Source organism: Vombatus ursinus, unplaced genomic scaffold, assembly GCF_900497805.2.
Source record: "Vombatus ursinus unplaced genomic scaffold, bare-nosed wombat genome assembly UNPS02010320.1, whole genome shotgun sequence".
Lineage (NCBI taxonomy): Eukaryota > Metazoa > Chordata > Mammalia > Diprotodontia > Vombatidae > Vombatus > Vombatus ursinus.
The window spans coordinates 4,715,488-4,733,337 of NW_020950098.1; the positions used below are offsets into that span (position 1 = coordinate 4,715,488).

The 17,850-nt window shown below is 38.6% G+C and overlaps 1 protein-coding gene across 1 annotated transcript in view; it reads left to right on the forward strand.

The window, feature by feature from the left end:
* The window catches only part of WIF1 (WNT inhibitory factor 1), a 106,539-nt gene that overhangs the window by 43,356 nt on the left and 45,333 nt on the right, over nucleotides 1-17,850 (forward strand). Inside the window, exon 3 of the mRNA XM_027854178.1 lies at nucleotides 12,834-12,942. Coding sequence (XP_027709979.1) covers nucleotides 12,834-12,942 — 109 coding nt within the window. The remainder of the gene's footprint in view (nucleotides 1-12,833; nucleotides 12,943-17,850) is intronic.

Consider the following 17,850-nt stretch of genomic DNA (forward strand, 5'->3'; position numbering starts at 1 on the left):
TTCAGCCTGCCATTTGCTTTTGCAATCTTCCTGTAAGTTAAAAATAATTTTTGCATTTTAAAATAAGGTTTTGTTTTGTTTTAAAATGTAAAAACATGCCTAGCTGGGAGCATACAAAGGCAAGTCAGGTGGATTTCGCCCTCAGGCCATAGTTTTCTGACCCCAGACTATATGATCTCTAACATCTCTTCTAGTGCTGACAGTACGGTCTATTAAGCTTAGTCAACAGGGGAGTATGGGATATGTTTCAGAAAACTTTTTAAGGAAATTGAGGCATGTGGGCAGAAACTGGCTTGGAGATCAACCAGGTTAGGTTTCTAGATATCTTGATTACTATTAATGTGTGATAACTTCTCTCTCCTTTCTATGCTCAGTAGAATGTAAGTTCTCGGTGTATAGTGTCTATCTCTCTTTTGTCTTCTTTCATTCCCAGTGGCCAACATAATAAAAACTTATGGATTGGTTGGTTGGTTGGTTGATTACATGGTGCTGATTTGTTTAATATGGACCTTTGGATTCATTAGCCTACTACATGTCAACATCCTTCTGTCAGCTTGTTTGTGGAAGTCAGAGAAAATCACTTTAGTCACCCCCAAACCTTGCTTCCCTATTCCTTGTTCCCTTTCAAAGCATCTTGACTTTTGTTTCAGTTTAGTATGGGATAACCAAATAATCAACAACTTAAGGAAGTGTCTTCAGCTGCTCAGGAATACTTGAGGGATTGTGAAAAGCCAATTATCCTCAGATACCCAAGTCTGATTTTAGTTTGTACAGGGCAAAGACAATCCTGAATCCTAAAAGGGAAAAGGGGGAATGAATGCCTTGGTCATTTCAGATTCATGTGAAAATGAGCCCAGTGAACCCCTGCCAGCTTTGGTGTACAAAACCCTCATGGATTTAATGGTGTTTACTTGACCTTTAAACTTTAATATTATATTTACACGCCAGTAGTTATAATCTCTCTTTTCGACACAATGACTCTTCGTGTAGACACGGAGTTAACGTAGGGGAAGGAAGAGCTGAGTTGATCACAGTCTACTTTCTCTTATATACAACGTTTCAGTGTGCATTTAGAACAGATTTTAAAAATGAAGGAAGAGGCAGCCTAGTATATGGGCAAGAGCCTTGGGTTTGGAGGCAGAAGACCCAGGGCTGGATTTCTCATCTGTTACTTCTTGTTGCACAAGTCACTTCCTCTCTGAGCCTCAGTTTCTTCCACTATAAAATGAAGAGCTCATTTAGTAGAGTCAATTTTAGCTAAGTGAGATTTGATTCAATTCAGTAAACATTTATTAAACACCTACTATGTGCACGAAGCATGTCTGTCAGGGAGATAACATGATCTAGGGCAGGGTTTCTTAAACTTTTTCCACTCATGACCCCCTTTTGCATTTTTGCAGCGTTTCTAGGGGTTTCTTGGCATGAGGGTGTATGCAGTGCAAAGTTTGCATGCTGTATGTTCAAAAGCAAGGATGCAGTGAAGTTGTGCAATGCAACATTGGCAAATGCGGCTGGAAGCACCTTGGATTCATTATATATTTGATATTTAATAAAGTTTTGGTTGTTGCACATTCAGAAACCCTTTACTGTTGCCAAATTTTTCATGACCACATGTAAGGTTGAGACGCACAGTTTAAGAAGTGCTGAAGGGGATAGAGAGCTATTGGTAGAAAACCTGAGTTCAAGTTCTACTTATTACATATGTTGACTGTACGTGACCCTAGGCAAGGCATTGAACCTCCCAATGTCCTAGGCCAGTGCTTCTTAAACTGTGGGTCTCGACCCCATATGTGGTCATGAGAAATTTGGCAACAGTAAAAGGTTTCTGAATGCGCAACAATCAAAAATTAAAAATCAAACGCGTAATGAATCCAAGGTGTTTCTGGAAGTGCTTGCCCGTGTTGTATCATGCCACTTCACTGCACCCTTGGTTCTCAACACAAAGCATGCACACTTTGCACTTTGCACGCCCTCAAGTCATGCAACATGGAAATCAAAATGGGGTCCCAAGTGGAAAAAGTTTAAGAAGCCCTGCCCCAGGCAACATTCTAAGACTTTAAGTTGTAAAACAAATGCCAATCTACATTGGTAGAGAGAGTTTCCTCACTAATTTAATAATAGCTAACATTTGTTGTTGTTGTTTAGTCATTTTCAGTCATGTCCTACTCTTTGTGACCCCTTTTGGGGCTTTCTTGGCAAAGATGCTGGAGTGGTTTGCCATTTCTCTCCAGCTCATTTTACAGATGAGGAAACTGAGGCAAACTGGGTAAGTGACTTGCCCGGGATCTGGGGTCACACAGCTGGTAAGTGTCTGAAGCCAGATTTGAGCTCAGGTCTTTCTGACTCCAGGCCAGGTGGTCTGAGACTCCTGAGTCACCAAGACGCCCTGGGGCACTGGCCCTTTAGATACAAAGACAGAAAGAACAAGTAGCCCTTACGTTCATCTGCTCAGCAATATCTTAGTTGTTTCTCCATGGTTACATCAGGCAAGATGCCTAGAGAGTCTGATAGTAAATGGGAGCCTAGGACAGCTTTGTAGAAAGTCTTATTTCAGATCTGGACTTCATTCACATTATCTTCTCACATTCTTTCTGAGAACCTTGTTGCTTAACATTCATCCCAGAAAGAACAAGTCATCATCACAAACTACGGAGCTGGTTGGCAGGATATCAAATAGCTGTGTTCATTTCTTCTGTTGATTACCTTAAAAAAAAGTTTTAACCACTGCACATACTTGTCCTTTTGGTCTGACTGACTGGTTGTTTGGGTGTCTGGCTATACATCAAGGTAAGAGATAATCATCTAACCCTGAAGGTAATTTGACTGTTGTGCTTTGAGAAAAAAAAATCTGTCTCAGAAAAATCAGAGACTGAAACTATTCCAGTGTTCCAGTTAGGATTCTGGGGAACATGAGAACTAGGCATTGAGATATTCTTCAGCTGTACCATCATTCGATTGAGAAATATTTACTGAGTGTGTGCATACGTGTACAGCACTGTGGGAGAGAAAGAGAATCGTAGAAGTTGGAAGGCAACTTTGAAGCCATTTAATCAACTTGTACCTGAAGAAGCATTTTTTCTCTAATATCCCTGACAAAACAGTTTTCCAGCCTCTGCTTGCATCTCTAAAGTGATGGGGAACCCACCATCTCCTTAAGCAATCTAGGTCACTTTGATTGTTAATACATTGTGTTGGGTTACTCTTCTACATCACAATCTCTTGCTATGGGTGTTTAACACATCCAAAGCTGAATATGTTGTCTTTCCACCCAAACCATCTGTTTTCCCAAATTTCACTATTGCTGCCCAAGGCACCACCATCCTTCTAGTTACTCAGGTTTGTAACCTTGGCATTATACTATAATCCTCATTCTTCCTTATCCTATATGACCAATTAGTCACCAAATCTTGTCATGTCTATCTTCGTGACATCTCTTGTATTAAATCCTTTCTTTCTACTCACACAGTAACCATATCAGTTTAGGATCTCATCACCAATCAACCAGTAAGCATTTATTAATCACCTACTATGTGCTAGGCAGGCAGCTCGGTGGTACAGAATAGAATGCTGGCCTAGAGTCAGGAAGTTCAAATCTGACCTAGCTGTGTGACTCTGGGCAAGTCACTTAGCCTTGTTTGCCTCAGTTTGCTTATCTGGAAAAATGAGCTGGAGGAGGAAATGGTAAACCACTCTAGTATCTTTGTCAAGAAAACCCCCAAATGGGGTCACAAAGAGTTGGACATGACTGAAAAATGACTTAACAATAACAAGTGATCCAGTATAAAAAATGGGTTGGTACCTGGAGATTAGTATATGAGATAAGGCTAGGCAAGCAGAGTAACTTGACTGTCATGATAATCCATTAAATAAATGGGGGATTTGGAGGTGATCTTCTCTTGCAGGTTTTTCTCTCTAATTCTTCAGACATCAAATGTGTCTGCAGCTGTTGAACATACACACTTGAGACTATATCAGGGTCCAAAGCTTTAATTGTTAGAAATAAAGTTCTGGATTCTATTTCTGTGGTTCTTTTCCCCAACACTACCCAAAAAGAGTGCTAGTGCTGAGACTCAGTAAGATGTTCCATTATGCTATAAGTCCCTTTCAGATATCCACTAAAGGGAATGACCCTGATACTAATCCAAGTCTCTTGGAAGCAATTTCCTACTTTCCCAGCACTCCTTAGATGGGTATCCTTTCATGCTAATTGAAGGAAAAAATCACTTTGAATAAAATACAAATCAGAGAAATTATTTTAGACTTTTATAAGTGCCTAGTCCCATTCTTTGTTCAAACACGAGGAAATGATTTTTTAAAAAAAATTTTCCAGCTAAGCATCTTACCTGCCCTTTTGCAAGTTTCCAGTCATATCCCTTAGGGAAACAAAAGGCTATTTTTCTCAATAGGTTTTTTGACCCTTTCTAAAACACTGATCCTCATATTTTATTTTTTGCCTCCCTTTTTATCTAAAAAAAATATTCAATTTGTGAAGCTATGTTCCCAAACCCAAAAGTTAGCTCTCTTTTCTTTTTGGCATTGATCTTACCTGTCTCAAAAAGCAAGTTTTTCTGATGCAGAGATTTTTGAATTTAGAGTATTAGATTTTTAAGTAAGATAAGAACAGGAAGCCCTGTCTAGGGACTAGACCATTAATGTTCCTGGTTTCATCACCTCTTTCCTGTGACCCTGGGAAAAGAATTTATGTTTTTACAGTAAAATGAGGCTAATATTTGCTTCCCACTTCAGGCACATTGTAGTATTTATGTAGGCATTTCCCTCCTGTAATCCATGTCATGGATCACAGATTTCTAGAAAATCAATCTATTTATCAATAAATATTAATTACCTTCTATGTGCCAGGCACTGTGTTAAAAAACTGGAAAGACTCCAATATAATGTTCACTATTTTTTAAATTTTTTTTTAACAAAAACTATTGTAAGCTTTTAAGAAAGTCAATGTAAATACGTGGGCTACAAAGAATAGCAAATCTCTTAGACTGAGTGGATTGTGTGCCATGCTTTTTTCAAGTAGGTACATGTGTGGATGTGTGAATATCAACACAAAATTTTTAATTATGAATGGAATTCCAAGGAAATGCCACACAGTTGTGAAGACTGAAGTATCAGTTTCATTTTCAGGAACTTCCTTTAACTACTATCACCTGTGCTGATCATTTCTAATTCTGTATCTCTCAGGGGTCTCCACTGATTCAGAAATGAAGTTATAAAGAGAGTCAATGTGGCAGGACCATAAGGGGGTGGGGAAGAGATGGAATTAAAATGATAGGAAGAAAGTATAAGAAATAGTGATTTGGGTCAGGGCTGAGTGAAAAAGGGACAGAAAAGTAAGATCAGACCTCTATAATTTCTGAATGTTAATCCCATTATTTTCCCCCCACTTTCTTTTTCTTAGTAAACAAGGGGATGACAGACAGAGAGAACAAAGATTATAAAGAGATATGATGGAGCAAAAAAGGCAATTAACAATCATACTAATGAATGTGAATGGGTTAAACCCACTTATGAAATGGAGGATGGTAACAGATGGGATTTGAAAACAGAATCCAATAATATGTTGTTGACAAGAAACACACTTAAAACATAAAGACTCATGGAGTTAAAATGAGGGACTAGAGCAGCATTTATTACACCCTAGGTGAATCCAAACAAACAGGTACAAGGCAAAAGCAATAGGCAGTGAGACTACATCAGACTGTACTAGTAAAATAATAATACAATTCATCTGGAGGGAAAAGGTCAAGAATCTTACTGGAAATTATGACAAAATATAGGAATGAATGGGGCCTACCAGTTGCAGATATTAAACTATATTATAAATAGGAATCATTAAAACTATTCCAGGATACCCTAAGAGGTTTATGGGTTGTCTCTTCCTTCCTTCATCCATTTTGTTATAGGCCTGTGACTAGCATCTCCAATTCCATTTAACTACTTAATAATCGATTGCTTTACAAAGATACTTGGATAACTCTATTCAAAAATATAGCAAGAACAAACTATAAGCATTATTCACCAGTTCCTCCAGGGTATACTCTCTCCTATACCACCTCACACTCTAAGGTAGTAGAACGAAAACTTGGTTCAGTTCTTACATGGACCTTGGTTCTACCAAGTTCATGTCCAAATGTGAAATGACTGCTGGGAGAATCCTTCCACTGGGGTCCCAAATGACATCCCTGAGGATTGTTCCCTTCTCCTCGGAACATTGATGCTGGGATGGCTGCAACAGCCAGCTGGATTTCTGATTCTTGGATTTCTATGGCTCATTGTCCCAATCAAGGTCAGAGACTCCACTCTTTGCTCCTGAAACAGGACAGAATGACTGAACAAAAAGGTCAAGGACCTAGACCTATTTCATGGGTTCATGTAGCCTCAGAAGGGAAAAAAGCCCTGAGAGCTTTCCCCTTACAGAAGAGTCATCCACTGGAAGCCATAAGAAGAGTTACCAAGTTTCCTCAGATGAGAATCAATCAAAGAGGTGGCTGACACTGTGTCAAGTCTTTTTGAAGACATTGACAGTTTACCTACTCAGCCAATTATAAAAGGTTCCTCCAACCATGTAGTTAACCAACTGGAACCAATTAAAACACGTCCACACATGTTTTCCATTCTCTTCCCTTCTACACAATCATGATAATCCCAGAAGCAATCTTGCCAGCACTCTCTGTGTGAAGGTTAAATCAGCTGATGGGGCCTGAGCATGTGCCAGACACCCATTACATATAGCAAAGTTGATCAGTGGGCCAGATTAGGTAAATAAGACCCAGAAGCCGTTAAACATATTAGCATAATATTAAATAAAACCCAAGAACTCCAGCTACTGCCGTAAGGACTTGCTCACAAAAAACGCTGGGAAAACTGGGGAGCAGTCTGGTAAAAATTAGACTTAGATCAAAATCTCACATCGTATACCATAATTTTCTCCAAATGGCTACATGAACTAAATGAAAGGGTCATATGCAAACAAATGAACAAATGAAAGGGGAAAGGAAGGATATACCTTTGACGATTGTTGTTAGAGAGAATTCTTGAATAAACAAAGGATAAAGATAATCCTTCAAAAGGACAATTTTAATTATATAAAATTGAAAAGCTTCTGAACAAATATATTAGAAGCAGAACATCAAGATTAGAAAGGAAACAGTTAAGTGGTAAAAAAAAAACCAAAAAAACAAAAAAAAACTTTGTATTTTTTTTCTGCTAAAGGTCTTATATTTAATATATAGAATAAATCAATATAGAGATGTGAAAAAGAGCCATTCTCCAATAGACAAATGACTCCAATAGACAGAAGTTTCAAAAATAAATGTAAGCTATTATATAAATTATATGCAGCTTATATGGTAACCACATAAATGATATAAAATGCTCTAAATCACCAATAAGTAAAATGCAAATTACCTCACACTCATTGGTCCAAAAAGAAAAATAAAACAATTGTTGGAGGGGCTGTGTGTGAGAGGGAGAGAGATAAGGAACACACTAATGCACTAATGTATTGTTGGCATTTTTTTTTTGTTTTGTTATTTTTTGTTAGGCAATGGGGTGAAGTGACTTGCCCAGGGTCACACATCTAGTAAGTGTCGAGTGTCTGAGGTCGGAATTTGAACTCAGGTCCTCCTGACTCCAGAGTTGGTGCTCTATCCCCTGTGCCACCTAGCTGCCCCTATTATTGGCATCATTGAAAGTCATTTTGAACTGCGCTTAAAATGACACTGAATTGTGCATACCCTTCAATCCAATGATACTCTCTTAGGTATCCAAAAGGTCAAAGACAGAGTAAAAGGACCCAAATGCATAAAATATTTATAGCATTACTTTTTGCTATGATAAAGACATGGAAACAAAATGAGCACTCATACATTGTGGAATGGTTGAACAAATTATAGTAGAAAAATGTAATGGAATATTATCATACTGTAAGAAATCATGAAAAAAATATTCAGAGAATCTTCTAAAGACTTGTAAGAAATTATAGGAGATAATTAGACAGAACTGTGAGATTAATTTATAAAATGATTAAAATAACATAAAGGAAAACAATTCTGAAAGTCAACTCTAAACAATGCAAGGACCACTTGTGACTGATGATGAAGATTGTTTTCCCCCCTACCAGAGAAGTGATGGGTTAGGGGTGCAAAATAGCATGTAGATTTCTAGACATGGTCAATGTATGGATTTGTTTTGTTGGGTAATATTCATTGGTCCAAAGGGAAAGCTTCTACTGGGATGGAGTTGTTGAAGGGGAGTTTGTTAGCAGTGATAATGATGTGGAAAAAAAGAAAAGGAATGAAAGAAAAAAGAGCATCAATAAAATATTAAAAAAAACACAGAGAGATCAAATATTCAAATGAGTGAGCAAGCAGTGCGCTTTTTTACTATATTGTTTTAGCATACGTGAGTTCACATCTTATTTGGGGGGGGTGAGACAATCAGGGTTAAATGACTTGCCCAAGGTCACACAGCTAGTAAGTGTCAAGTGTCTGAGGTTGGATTTGAACTCAGGACCTCCTAACTTCAAGGCCAGCACTTTATCCACTGTGCCATCTAGCTATTCCTTGGGAATTCATTTTTCATTGATGCTATAGTGGTAGCTCAGTGGAGAGAGTACTGGGCCTGGAGTCAGGAAGACCTGAGTTCAGATATGGCCTCAGATATTTACTAGCTATGTGATCCCGGGCATGTCACTTCATCTCTGTCTGTCTCAATTTCCTCCTTTATAAAATGGGAGTAATAATAGCATCTACCTCCCAAGGTTGCTGTGAGAATTAAAAAAAGATGACATTTATAAAGCACTGTGCATACCTTAAAAACTATATAAATTTAGCTATTATTATTGTAATTATATCATACAATCCTCTCAGTTCTTTGCATATTGAAATTTTTTTGAATATTGAAATATTTATGTTGATTGATGTTTTTTAATTTCATAACAAAAAATAAAACTTTTGAAAAAGGAAGAAAAGTTACCTATAATGATAAAATCACAAGTATGTTTTTAAGAATCATTAATAGGAAGATAGATTTAATTTCAAAAAGGTGAAAGCTAAAAAGTATCATTATGGAATAAGTGTTATAAATTATACTTATGTAGTATTTGAAAGGGCAGCTAAGTGGTGCAGTGGATAGAGTGTTGGGCCTGAAATCAGGGAGACTCATCTTCCTGAGTTCAAATCTGACCTCAGACAACAAGCTGTGTGACCCTGGGTTAGTCACTTAACCCTGTTTACCTCAGTTCTTCATCTGTAAAATGAGCTGGAGAAGGAAATCACAAACCACTTCAAGTACCTTTGCAAAGAAAATCCCAAAGCGGGTCACAGAAAGTAGGACGTGACTGAAAGTGTTTGAAAAAAGATTTTCAGGCCACTGTTTTCACAAAAAGTTCTGTGTAATCCCTCTGCCAGTGACTCTCACTGTATAATATAATAATCTCTGACTCAGGAGTCAGAGACCATGGGTTCAAATCCTTTGTCTGCTTCTTACTACCTAAGTGACCTTATGCAAGTCATTAACCTTCCTGGGACTTAGATCTTTCAACTGAAAATGAGGGGGTTGAACTGGATCTCTTCTGAGATAACTTTCAGTCTCAGATCTTCACCTAAGGAGGGTTAGACATCACAGACTCTCCTTTTATGATCCTAACATCCTAAAAGTCCATTTCATATCCTATGAAGGGCTGGGATATACCTAGGGGCACTTTCTCACTTTCTGGGCTTAGAGCTCACAGTTCAGAAAAATGGGGAAATGGTTCCCTAAACTCCCATAAGCCCCTGCCCTCCACCTCTCACCAAGTATGCCAAGATGGATTACTCAACAAGCATGCTATGCGCAATATCACAATAGAAATGTTTATTTAAAGAAGGAATAAAGCAAAAAATAGGTCCACAGAAACATAGATATTGAACTGGAAAGGTCCTTAGATGTCATTGAATCCAACCATTTCATTTTCCAGATGAGGGACGTGGGACTCAGAGAGTTTAAATGACTTGTCCAGGGTCCCACAGCTTTAACTACTTGAGGTAGGAGTCAAAAGCCCTTGAATGAGCAACCATTAGTCCAAAAGATGCATATGAATTCCCAGAGTCACTTAGAATACTAAATATGAAGGCTTTTTTGGCAGAGGCTTCCCTCATCATATTTTCATTTGGCTCATTGATATGAACCAGTCAAGATGGGAGAGTGGCCTCTCTCTCTGTCTCTGTCTCTCTCTGTCTCCCTCTCTCTCTCTCTCTCTCTCTCTCTCTCTCACACACACACACACACATACATTCTCTCTCACTCCCTCTTACACACACAAATAGATCTGTCTCTCTCTCTGTCTCTGTCTCTCTCTGTCTCTCTCTCTGTGTCTCTCTGTCTCTCTTTCTCTCTCAAACACACACACACATTCTCTCTCACTCCCTCTTACACACACAAATAGATCTGTCTCTCTCTCGCTATCTTTTTCTGTCTCCACATGTTTGTCTGTCCCTCTTCCTTTCTCCTCTCTTATCTAAATAAAATTACATACATTTGCTTTTGTGATTTGGTTAAGAGAAAAGTTTTCTAATACTCACTGAATCCTCAATAATCTCTGATGTAAGGTCAGGGTTGATTGAATAAATCAATCAAGTCATCCCACTCCATTTAAAGTCAGACATACACTACTATGCTCTGGCACTTTTACCACATGCAAACGTATCACAACCAATCTATCATAGATTTTAGATCAAGTGAGGAAAACATCCTTGATCAATTGGTGAAGTTGTGAGCTTTTATAAAGCCAGCAAGAGAGTTCAAAACTCAAGGTGTTTGACCAGGCGAGAGGAGAGAGAGCATTCTAACTAACTCATGAGAAGAAATCAATAGGGATTGGGGAGTGGAGAGGAAGGATCTCTCATAGTCCAGTACTCCAGACCATCTGTGATATCATCAATTTGAGTATTCATTTCCTGCAATGATACACATCACAACCTCACTGTTGTTCAGTCATTTCAGTCATGTGCAACTATTCGTGACTCCTTTTGGGGTTTTCTTGGCAAAGACACTGGGGAGTGGTTTGCCATTTCCTTCTCCAGCTCATTTTATAGATGAGTAAACTGAGGCAAACAGGGTTAAGTGACTTGCCCAAGGTCACACAACTAATAAGTGTCAGAGGCCATATTTGAACTCATGAAGATGAGTATTCCTGACTCCAGGCCCTGTACCCTATCCACTGTACCACCTAGCTGTTTTCCCATCCTATCTGACCTTCATCTATTTCCTCAAATAGATTTCCTGCAGGGATCCCCCTAACGCGCTGTTGAGCTTCCTTTCATCCTTCTGACACCATGAGAACACCAACAGAGTACACTGGTCACCTAGTGAGTGACTCCATCTTTCTTCATTCCTGACCCATCTCTTTTTTTCCCCAATGATACATCTCTCTGATGACATCCTTTAAACCACTTCTTTGTAACTCTTTCCTTTGTGATACATTTCAGCCTATGCATGCTCCTCATGCTCTTCTCCATTGCATTTGGGATGATTCTTAACTTCATTTTTTCAGAAATCATAGTCCTATGACTACCATAATGGAAAACAAATTTTGCATGTAGGACTCTTCTTATGGTCCTTTCTTTACATACTTCACTATGCCTTCCTTAATCCTTCTCAATTCTGCAAGAAGGATGCATGCACATTTTGGGAGGCACTCACCTTACCCATATCTCATCTTAGCATTTGAGTCGCTTATTGCTTGTTCTTTCTTTCACATCAAGAGCAGCCAGTTTCAATGACGGCCCTTTTAATTTAGAATCTGCTTTAAATTCAATTAAGTGTCAAAACTAGGTGGTGAGAGAGAACTCATTGTCAGCATCTGGGTTACCATGGATATTTGAGGAACAGAAAACAATTTTCTTAATAGAGATCTGCTGAAAAAATATAAATGGCCAGAACATAAAGTTATATGATTTGTTTTCATATTGTGACTATGGTTATTGACTTGTTATTCTCTTCTACCTTTGGCTGAATTTTGGCCTCAAATATAATATTCCCAAAGACAAAGAGACAAGAAAATAGATATAATAGTAAAATCATTGACGTTCCTATTTCATTCAAGTATTGGCAACCAAAGCATTTTGAATAGGCTATCATTTCTATCCATTTCTATCCATTAGTGCTAGTGATTATGGCTTCCACTTTGGGGAAAACTTTTTCACTGTAGATTTGAAAGGATTCAAAGGATGATCCAGGGGGTACTCAGACTCCTTCCTTTGCAAAAGCCCTTCTAATGACTAGTCAGAGAGCCTTAAAGTCATTTATCTATAAGAACATCTCGTCAAAATATTGTAGGGGAGTCTGTAGGGAAATGGAAGCAAAAGGGAATTTACAGTCGGAGAATCTGGGTTCGAGTTCCAGCTATTTTACTTACTATGGCTATCAGTTATATAACTTTGGGTAAATCACCACTTTTCTGACCCTCAACATCTTTGGCTGCAAAATGAGAAGGTTGTACTATATGATTCCTAAAGTTCCTTCTAGCTCCAAAACTATCATCTCTAAGGAGACTTTTTCCAGCATACACCAGCCAAAGAATTCTTTTAGGTGAATGAATAAGCTAATCCTTTTGGACCACACAGTCTGCTGCTGGTATTTCAGAACTCCTCTCAAAATGAAGAGTTTCAATGAGAGTCCTCATTTTGGAGAGTTGCATCTACATAATGCCTCAGTCTTTGCTTGATTCAGTGACCTTTTGATGAAATATGATAAATTTCTATTGAGTAGATGTTGAGTAGTTATTCCATTGGATGCTAATTTTAATAAGTACTGATTTTCAATGCATTCTGTTGTAGGCTGAATATTTCTATGAATTCTTATCTTTACGGTCTCTGGATAAAGGCATCATGGATGACCCCACTGTCAACATCCCATTGCTTGGGACAGTTCCCCACAAAGCATCAGGTTGGTAGTTTTCAACTTTGGGAAAGCTATTGTGAAAATAATGAAATGCAGTTTCATGTGTTAAACTTTATTTTAAACGCAATTGCTCTTGTAATGACTAGACAATATTAAACGCTGTAGGCCACTTGGCATATCTAAAATGGATCAGAGATATAGAATTAGAGGAAACTTTCATGCCATCAATTCAAGCTTTTCATTTTATAGATGGGGAAACTGAGTTCCAGAGAAAATGACTTGCCTTTAGGCACATAGCTAGTGGTGGGGGGAGGAGTGGGGAGAGCATATGAACATATCTCTTCCTAATTCCAGGACTAGAATCCTATTTACAATATCATCTTGCTTCTCATTTTATCTTAAGCCCATTAGGCAAAAAGATAATGATAGAAGTGAAAAAACAAAAGTTTTATAGCTTCCTAGAAATGTAAGGTTACTAATCACATGTATCAAGTGAATGATCTTGAGCTTCTTAATGGTTTTTTTGGCTTTCTTTGGCTATTAGGTTATTATATAGAATGTCCCAAAAGTCTTAGTGCAGACTTAAGCTGTTACAACTTCAGACTGCAGTAAGGTATTAAAACTTAAGACTGTACTAAGACTTTTGGAAGGCTCTATATATACACCCAACAGACAAATATTAATGTGGTGGGGGTAAATTCATAAGGGAGATGTGGAATAAAGGAGCTCTTGGGGTCAGCTAAGGAAGGTTTTCTTGAGGAGAGTTTTAAATAAGACTTTGAAGAAGGGGAGAGATAAGGAATGTTAGAAAAGAGAGGTCTACATTCTTCATCTAATGAACCTGCTGTGCTTTCTGAAGGATCAACAATTTCTATCCTAGTTAGTTCCAGTCTAAACCACTTGAGTTTCAAGAGGATCTTAAGCAGGAACATATTTTTTCCTGGCCACATCTTGAAAATACTACAGAGCTGTCTTTTTTATTCCACCCAGTTTTTCAGAGATAGGAAAAAGTAGATCAAGTTGACTGAGAATCATTTCCTGGGAAGCATGGCTCCATGAAGGCATGCTAGGGTTTCTTGGCTATCTTACTAGTCAATTTCTGACCCATGCAGAAAATTGAAATAACACTTATACTCCTGAAAGCAGAGATGACTGAGATTAGCACCTAGTTGGCAAGAAATGACCTGGGGCATTCTTTCCAGGTCCAGCCTACCTCTGCTCTCTGTACCCCCAGTAGCTTGCCCCTCAGCAGTGGTCTCAAGGGAGTCTGTGAATAGCTATGTCTCCATCTCCATGGAAAAATGCCTTGGGGTCTGAATTATTTCCCCAAGGTCATCTATTTCCACCACCTTTCAACTGATTTTGCTTTAAACAGATGATTTTTTTTTAAAATTACAGTTTTCATATTGTTCATCCCAGGCAGAATGAATAAAGTGCTGGGTTTGGAGTCTCTGGGCCTCAGTTTCCTGATCTGTAAAATAAAGGGGTCAGCATCCATAGTCCCTTCTAGATTCAGATTTATGATCCCAGGGGCCAGCATTGCAACTAGGTGGTGCAGCAGACAGAACACTAGACCTGGAGTCAGGAAGGCTTGACTTCAAATCCAGCTTCAGACATTTACTAGCTATATTACCTTGGGTGAGTCACCAAAGGTTTACTAGGTGGTACAGTGGTTAGAGCACTGGGCCTGGAGTCAGGAAGACCTGAGTTCAAATCCAGCCTCAGACACTTAGTAGTTGTGTGACCCTGGGCAAATAATTTAATCCTGTTTGCCTCAGTTCCCTCATCTGTAAAAAGAGCTGTTTTATGTTGTAAGGACATGATTCAAACAAGACAAAAGTGTCTTGTGAATGTGAAGGACATAATATTCAGGTTAGAAGGGACTTTAGGGAACTTCAGGGAGTCTGTACCTGAGCAGGTACTCCCTCTGTCTTGTCCCTGACCAGCAGCCATTCGATCTCCACCTAAAAACCCTCAGTTACATGGAACTCGTTAATTACTTACTAAGACAATTTTAACAGAAAGTTGGGGCAGTGTCCTGTAGTGTGGAAAAAAACATGGAATCAGGTGTCCTGGGTTCAAATTTCTTCTATTTCTGTGTATATCAGTCAGGTCTGTATCTAAGATAGCTAAATTACATGCTGAATTTCTGAACTTGTTCTTGGAGGGATAATATTAATATTCACAGATTTTGAGCAGTTACAGGATCATAAGTTTAGAACTGGTCATCTAGTCATCCTCCTAATTATATAGACGAGGAAACTGAGGCATAGAGATGCTAAATAAATCCCCCCAAAGTCATAGAGGTAGTAAGCGGCAATAGAATTTAAGCTTAGGGAGAAGAGTGCTTTTATTTTTAACTTTGTATCCACAAGTACCTAGTATAGTGTCTTGAACATAGGGGATTTTTTTGGTTGTTTGGGGGAAGGAGTCTGTGATTTTAAGCAGAGTAGGGTAATACTAAGTATGGAAGCATACCCTTCTTCCTCCTGAACATATCAGCAACTTACAGTCACTTACAGTCTTAGAGTTATGTCTCGTGTCTTATATCACTTAGAGTCTTAGAGTTCACTGAGGTACAGAGCTGTTAAGTGATTTGCCCATAGTCACGCCACCATGTGTCAAGAGGTGGTCTGGATATCAAACATTCCTAACTCCAAAGATAGCCCTCTACCTACTAGGGAGGAATATTTGTAGAATTTATAGAATAGTTGAGACTATTTGAATAGTATTTTTATTTTCTATTCTATTTTATTCTCTTATATGTATTATAATATAGTATTAAATAGTATCAAAATGAATAGTATCAAGTAGATTTTGAATATATTTGGATCAGACAAATTCCAAGGCATCCAGGTCTTTATGGGATTTATGCTTCTTTGAATGAGATGAAGGTAGACACCTCAAGCATTTGAGAGGGAGGAGGGGGAGAGAATAACTCCTTGAGGGACTCATTCTGATTTCCTTTGAAGTGATGTCTAGGAACAGGTTTGGAGGGTTTCTTGGTCAGATTTAGGACTCCTTCACAGAAATGCAGGTGCAAGGATTTTATTGGGACCTTATCCCATTCCCCAGAGACCGTAATTGGTGCAGGGCAGTTATTCATTAGCCTAATTAGCACAGACTCCACAGTGGAAGCATGTGTAGGTGGACTGAATTATTAAAAAGTAACTAAGTAAGTGTGTCTGCACTTTTAAACGTCCAGGTAGCTTTCATTATTCTGCTCAGAACAAAGCACGTGTGCTCTTTTATATCCTCAAAGTGTTTAGGTCCTTAAAAAAAAAGTCCCACAGACTCTTCTATTCCTAAACCCCTGCACTACAGAAACTCTTGATCTTTAACAATTCCTGAAGGGTCTGCTTTCTGGCATCTGAAAAGAACAAAAACAGGAACTGCAAACTGCAGGGTGGTTTCAGTAAAATTATTCCATTATATAAGAAAAAAAAGATTTACATAAAAGTGGGGCGATCCCTCTTTGGGCACTGTCTCTGTCACCCTGGGAAGCCAACAGAGTACCAGATTCTAAACTGAAGGTTTGTGAAAACCTTTTGAAGGTTTATAAGAACCTTTTCAATGATACTTACCATGGTCCCCACTTCAGTCTACTAGGTCCATAATAAAATAAGTGGAAAGTGGAAGCTTATGGTGACCCCACAGTAGAAAGAAAGATGTATAAAACCTCTCTGTGAAACTGCATGACAAGTGAAGGGCTCTGCAGGTCATAGGTGATACGTGTGTTGAAGCAGGGAAACCAGTTGTAGACAAGCCAAGAGGTTTAGATTAGGTAGGATGGCTAGGTGGTGAAGTGGGTAGAGCAATGGGATTGGAATCAGGAGACTCATCTTCCTGAGTTCAAATCCAGCCTCAGACACTTACTAGTTGTGTGACCCTGGGTAAGTCACTTAACTCTCTTTGCCTCACTTTCCTCATCTGTAAAATGAGAAGGAAAGGGCAAACTACTCCAGTGTCTTTGCCAAGAAGACCTCAAATGGGGTCACAAAGAATCGGACACAACTGAAACGACTAAACAACAACAACTTTCTGGTTCCACGCTCAGCACCTTACCCACTATATAATACTACTATTTCAAATAAGATAAATGAATGAAAGTTCTTACAATTATAATGCATACTTTAAAATTTTTTGGTGCATACTCCTTCAGATGAAGGGGGTGGTAACAACCTCCTTGCCTACTCTACCCCTCACCCCATGAAGTGGCTGAATAAATATCACCCCCAACGGATAAGCTCTAAACTGCTCTAAACTTATCCTAAAGCTCATACTTGGAGAAAGATTCATAATCCAATACTAGACTAGTACTTGAAACCTTTTTGGCTTGGAAGGACCTATCAAGAATTTTGCTATGCCAGCATAGTCTTTAAGAGCCATTGGTCACCTCTATTCTACTCAACAAATATTTATTAAGGACTTACGATATGTAAGGCACAGACTGCAATAACTAAGATGAAAAACAGTCCTTCATTCAAGGGACATTCTGTTGAAAAATATAATGTGTAAATGGGATAGGGATAGGGGTATAGAGCCTGGATAATGTAACTTGAGGATCAATGCTCTAATACTAGGGCAATGAGGGAAAGTTCCCAGTTCTGGTGTTACCTTGAAGAATTTTTGAAGGAAGCAAAGGATCCCCAGAGACAATAAGGTAAAGAGGATAGCATTTTGGATATTGTAGTCAGGAGCAACTTTTGCAAAGGTAGAAACTGAATGTCAAGTTTAAGGAAACAGTAGGCCATTTGGAACAGAAAGTACAGTCTGTGAAGAAGGATGACAGAGTAGAGCTTTAGTGAAAATTCAATGAATCTAATAAGGAGAAATGATGGGTTGGGGCCAGTCTTAATTTCAGTGGCTTACAGGTCATGCAAATCAGCAGCAAACTTTTCTGCCAGCATATGGAGTTCACTTACAACCTCTAGAAGACTGATCTGGGAGTGG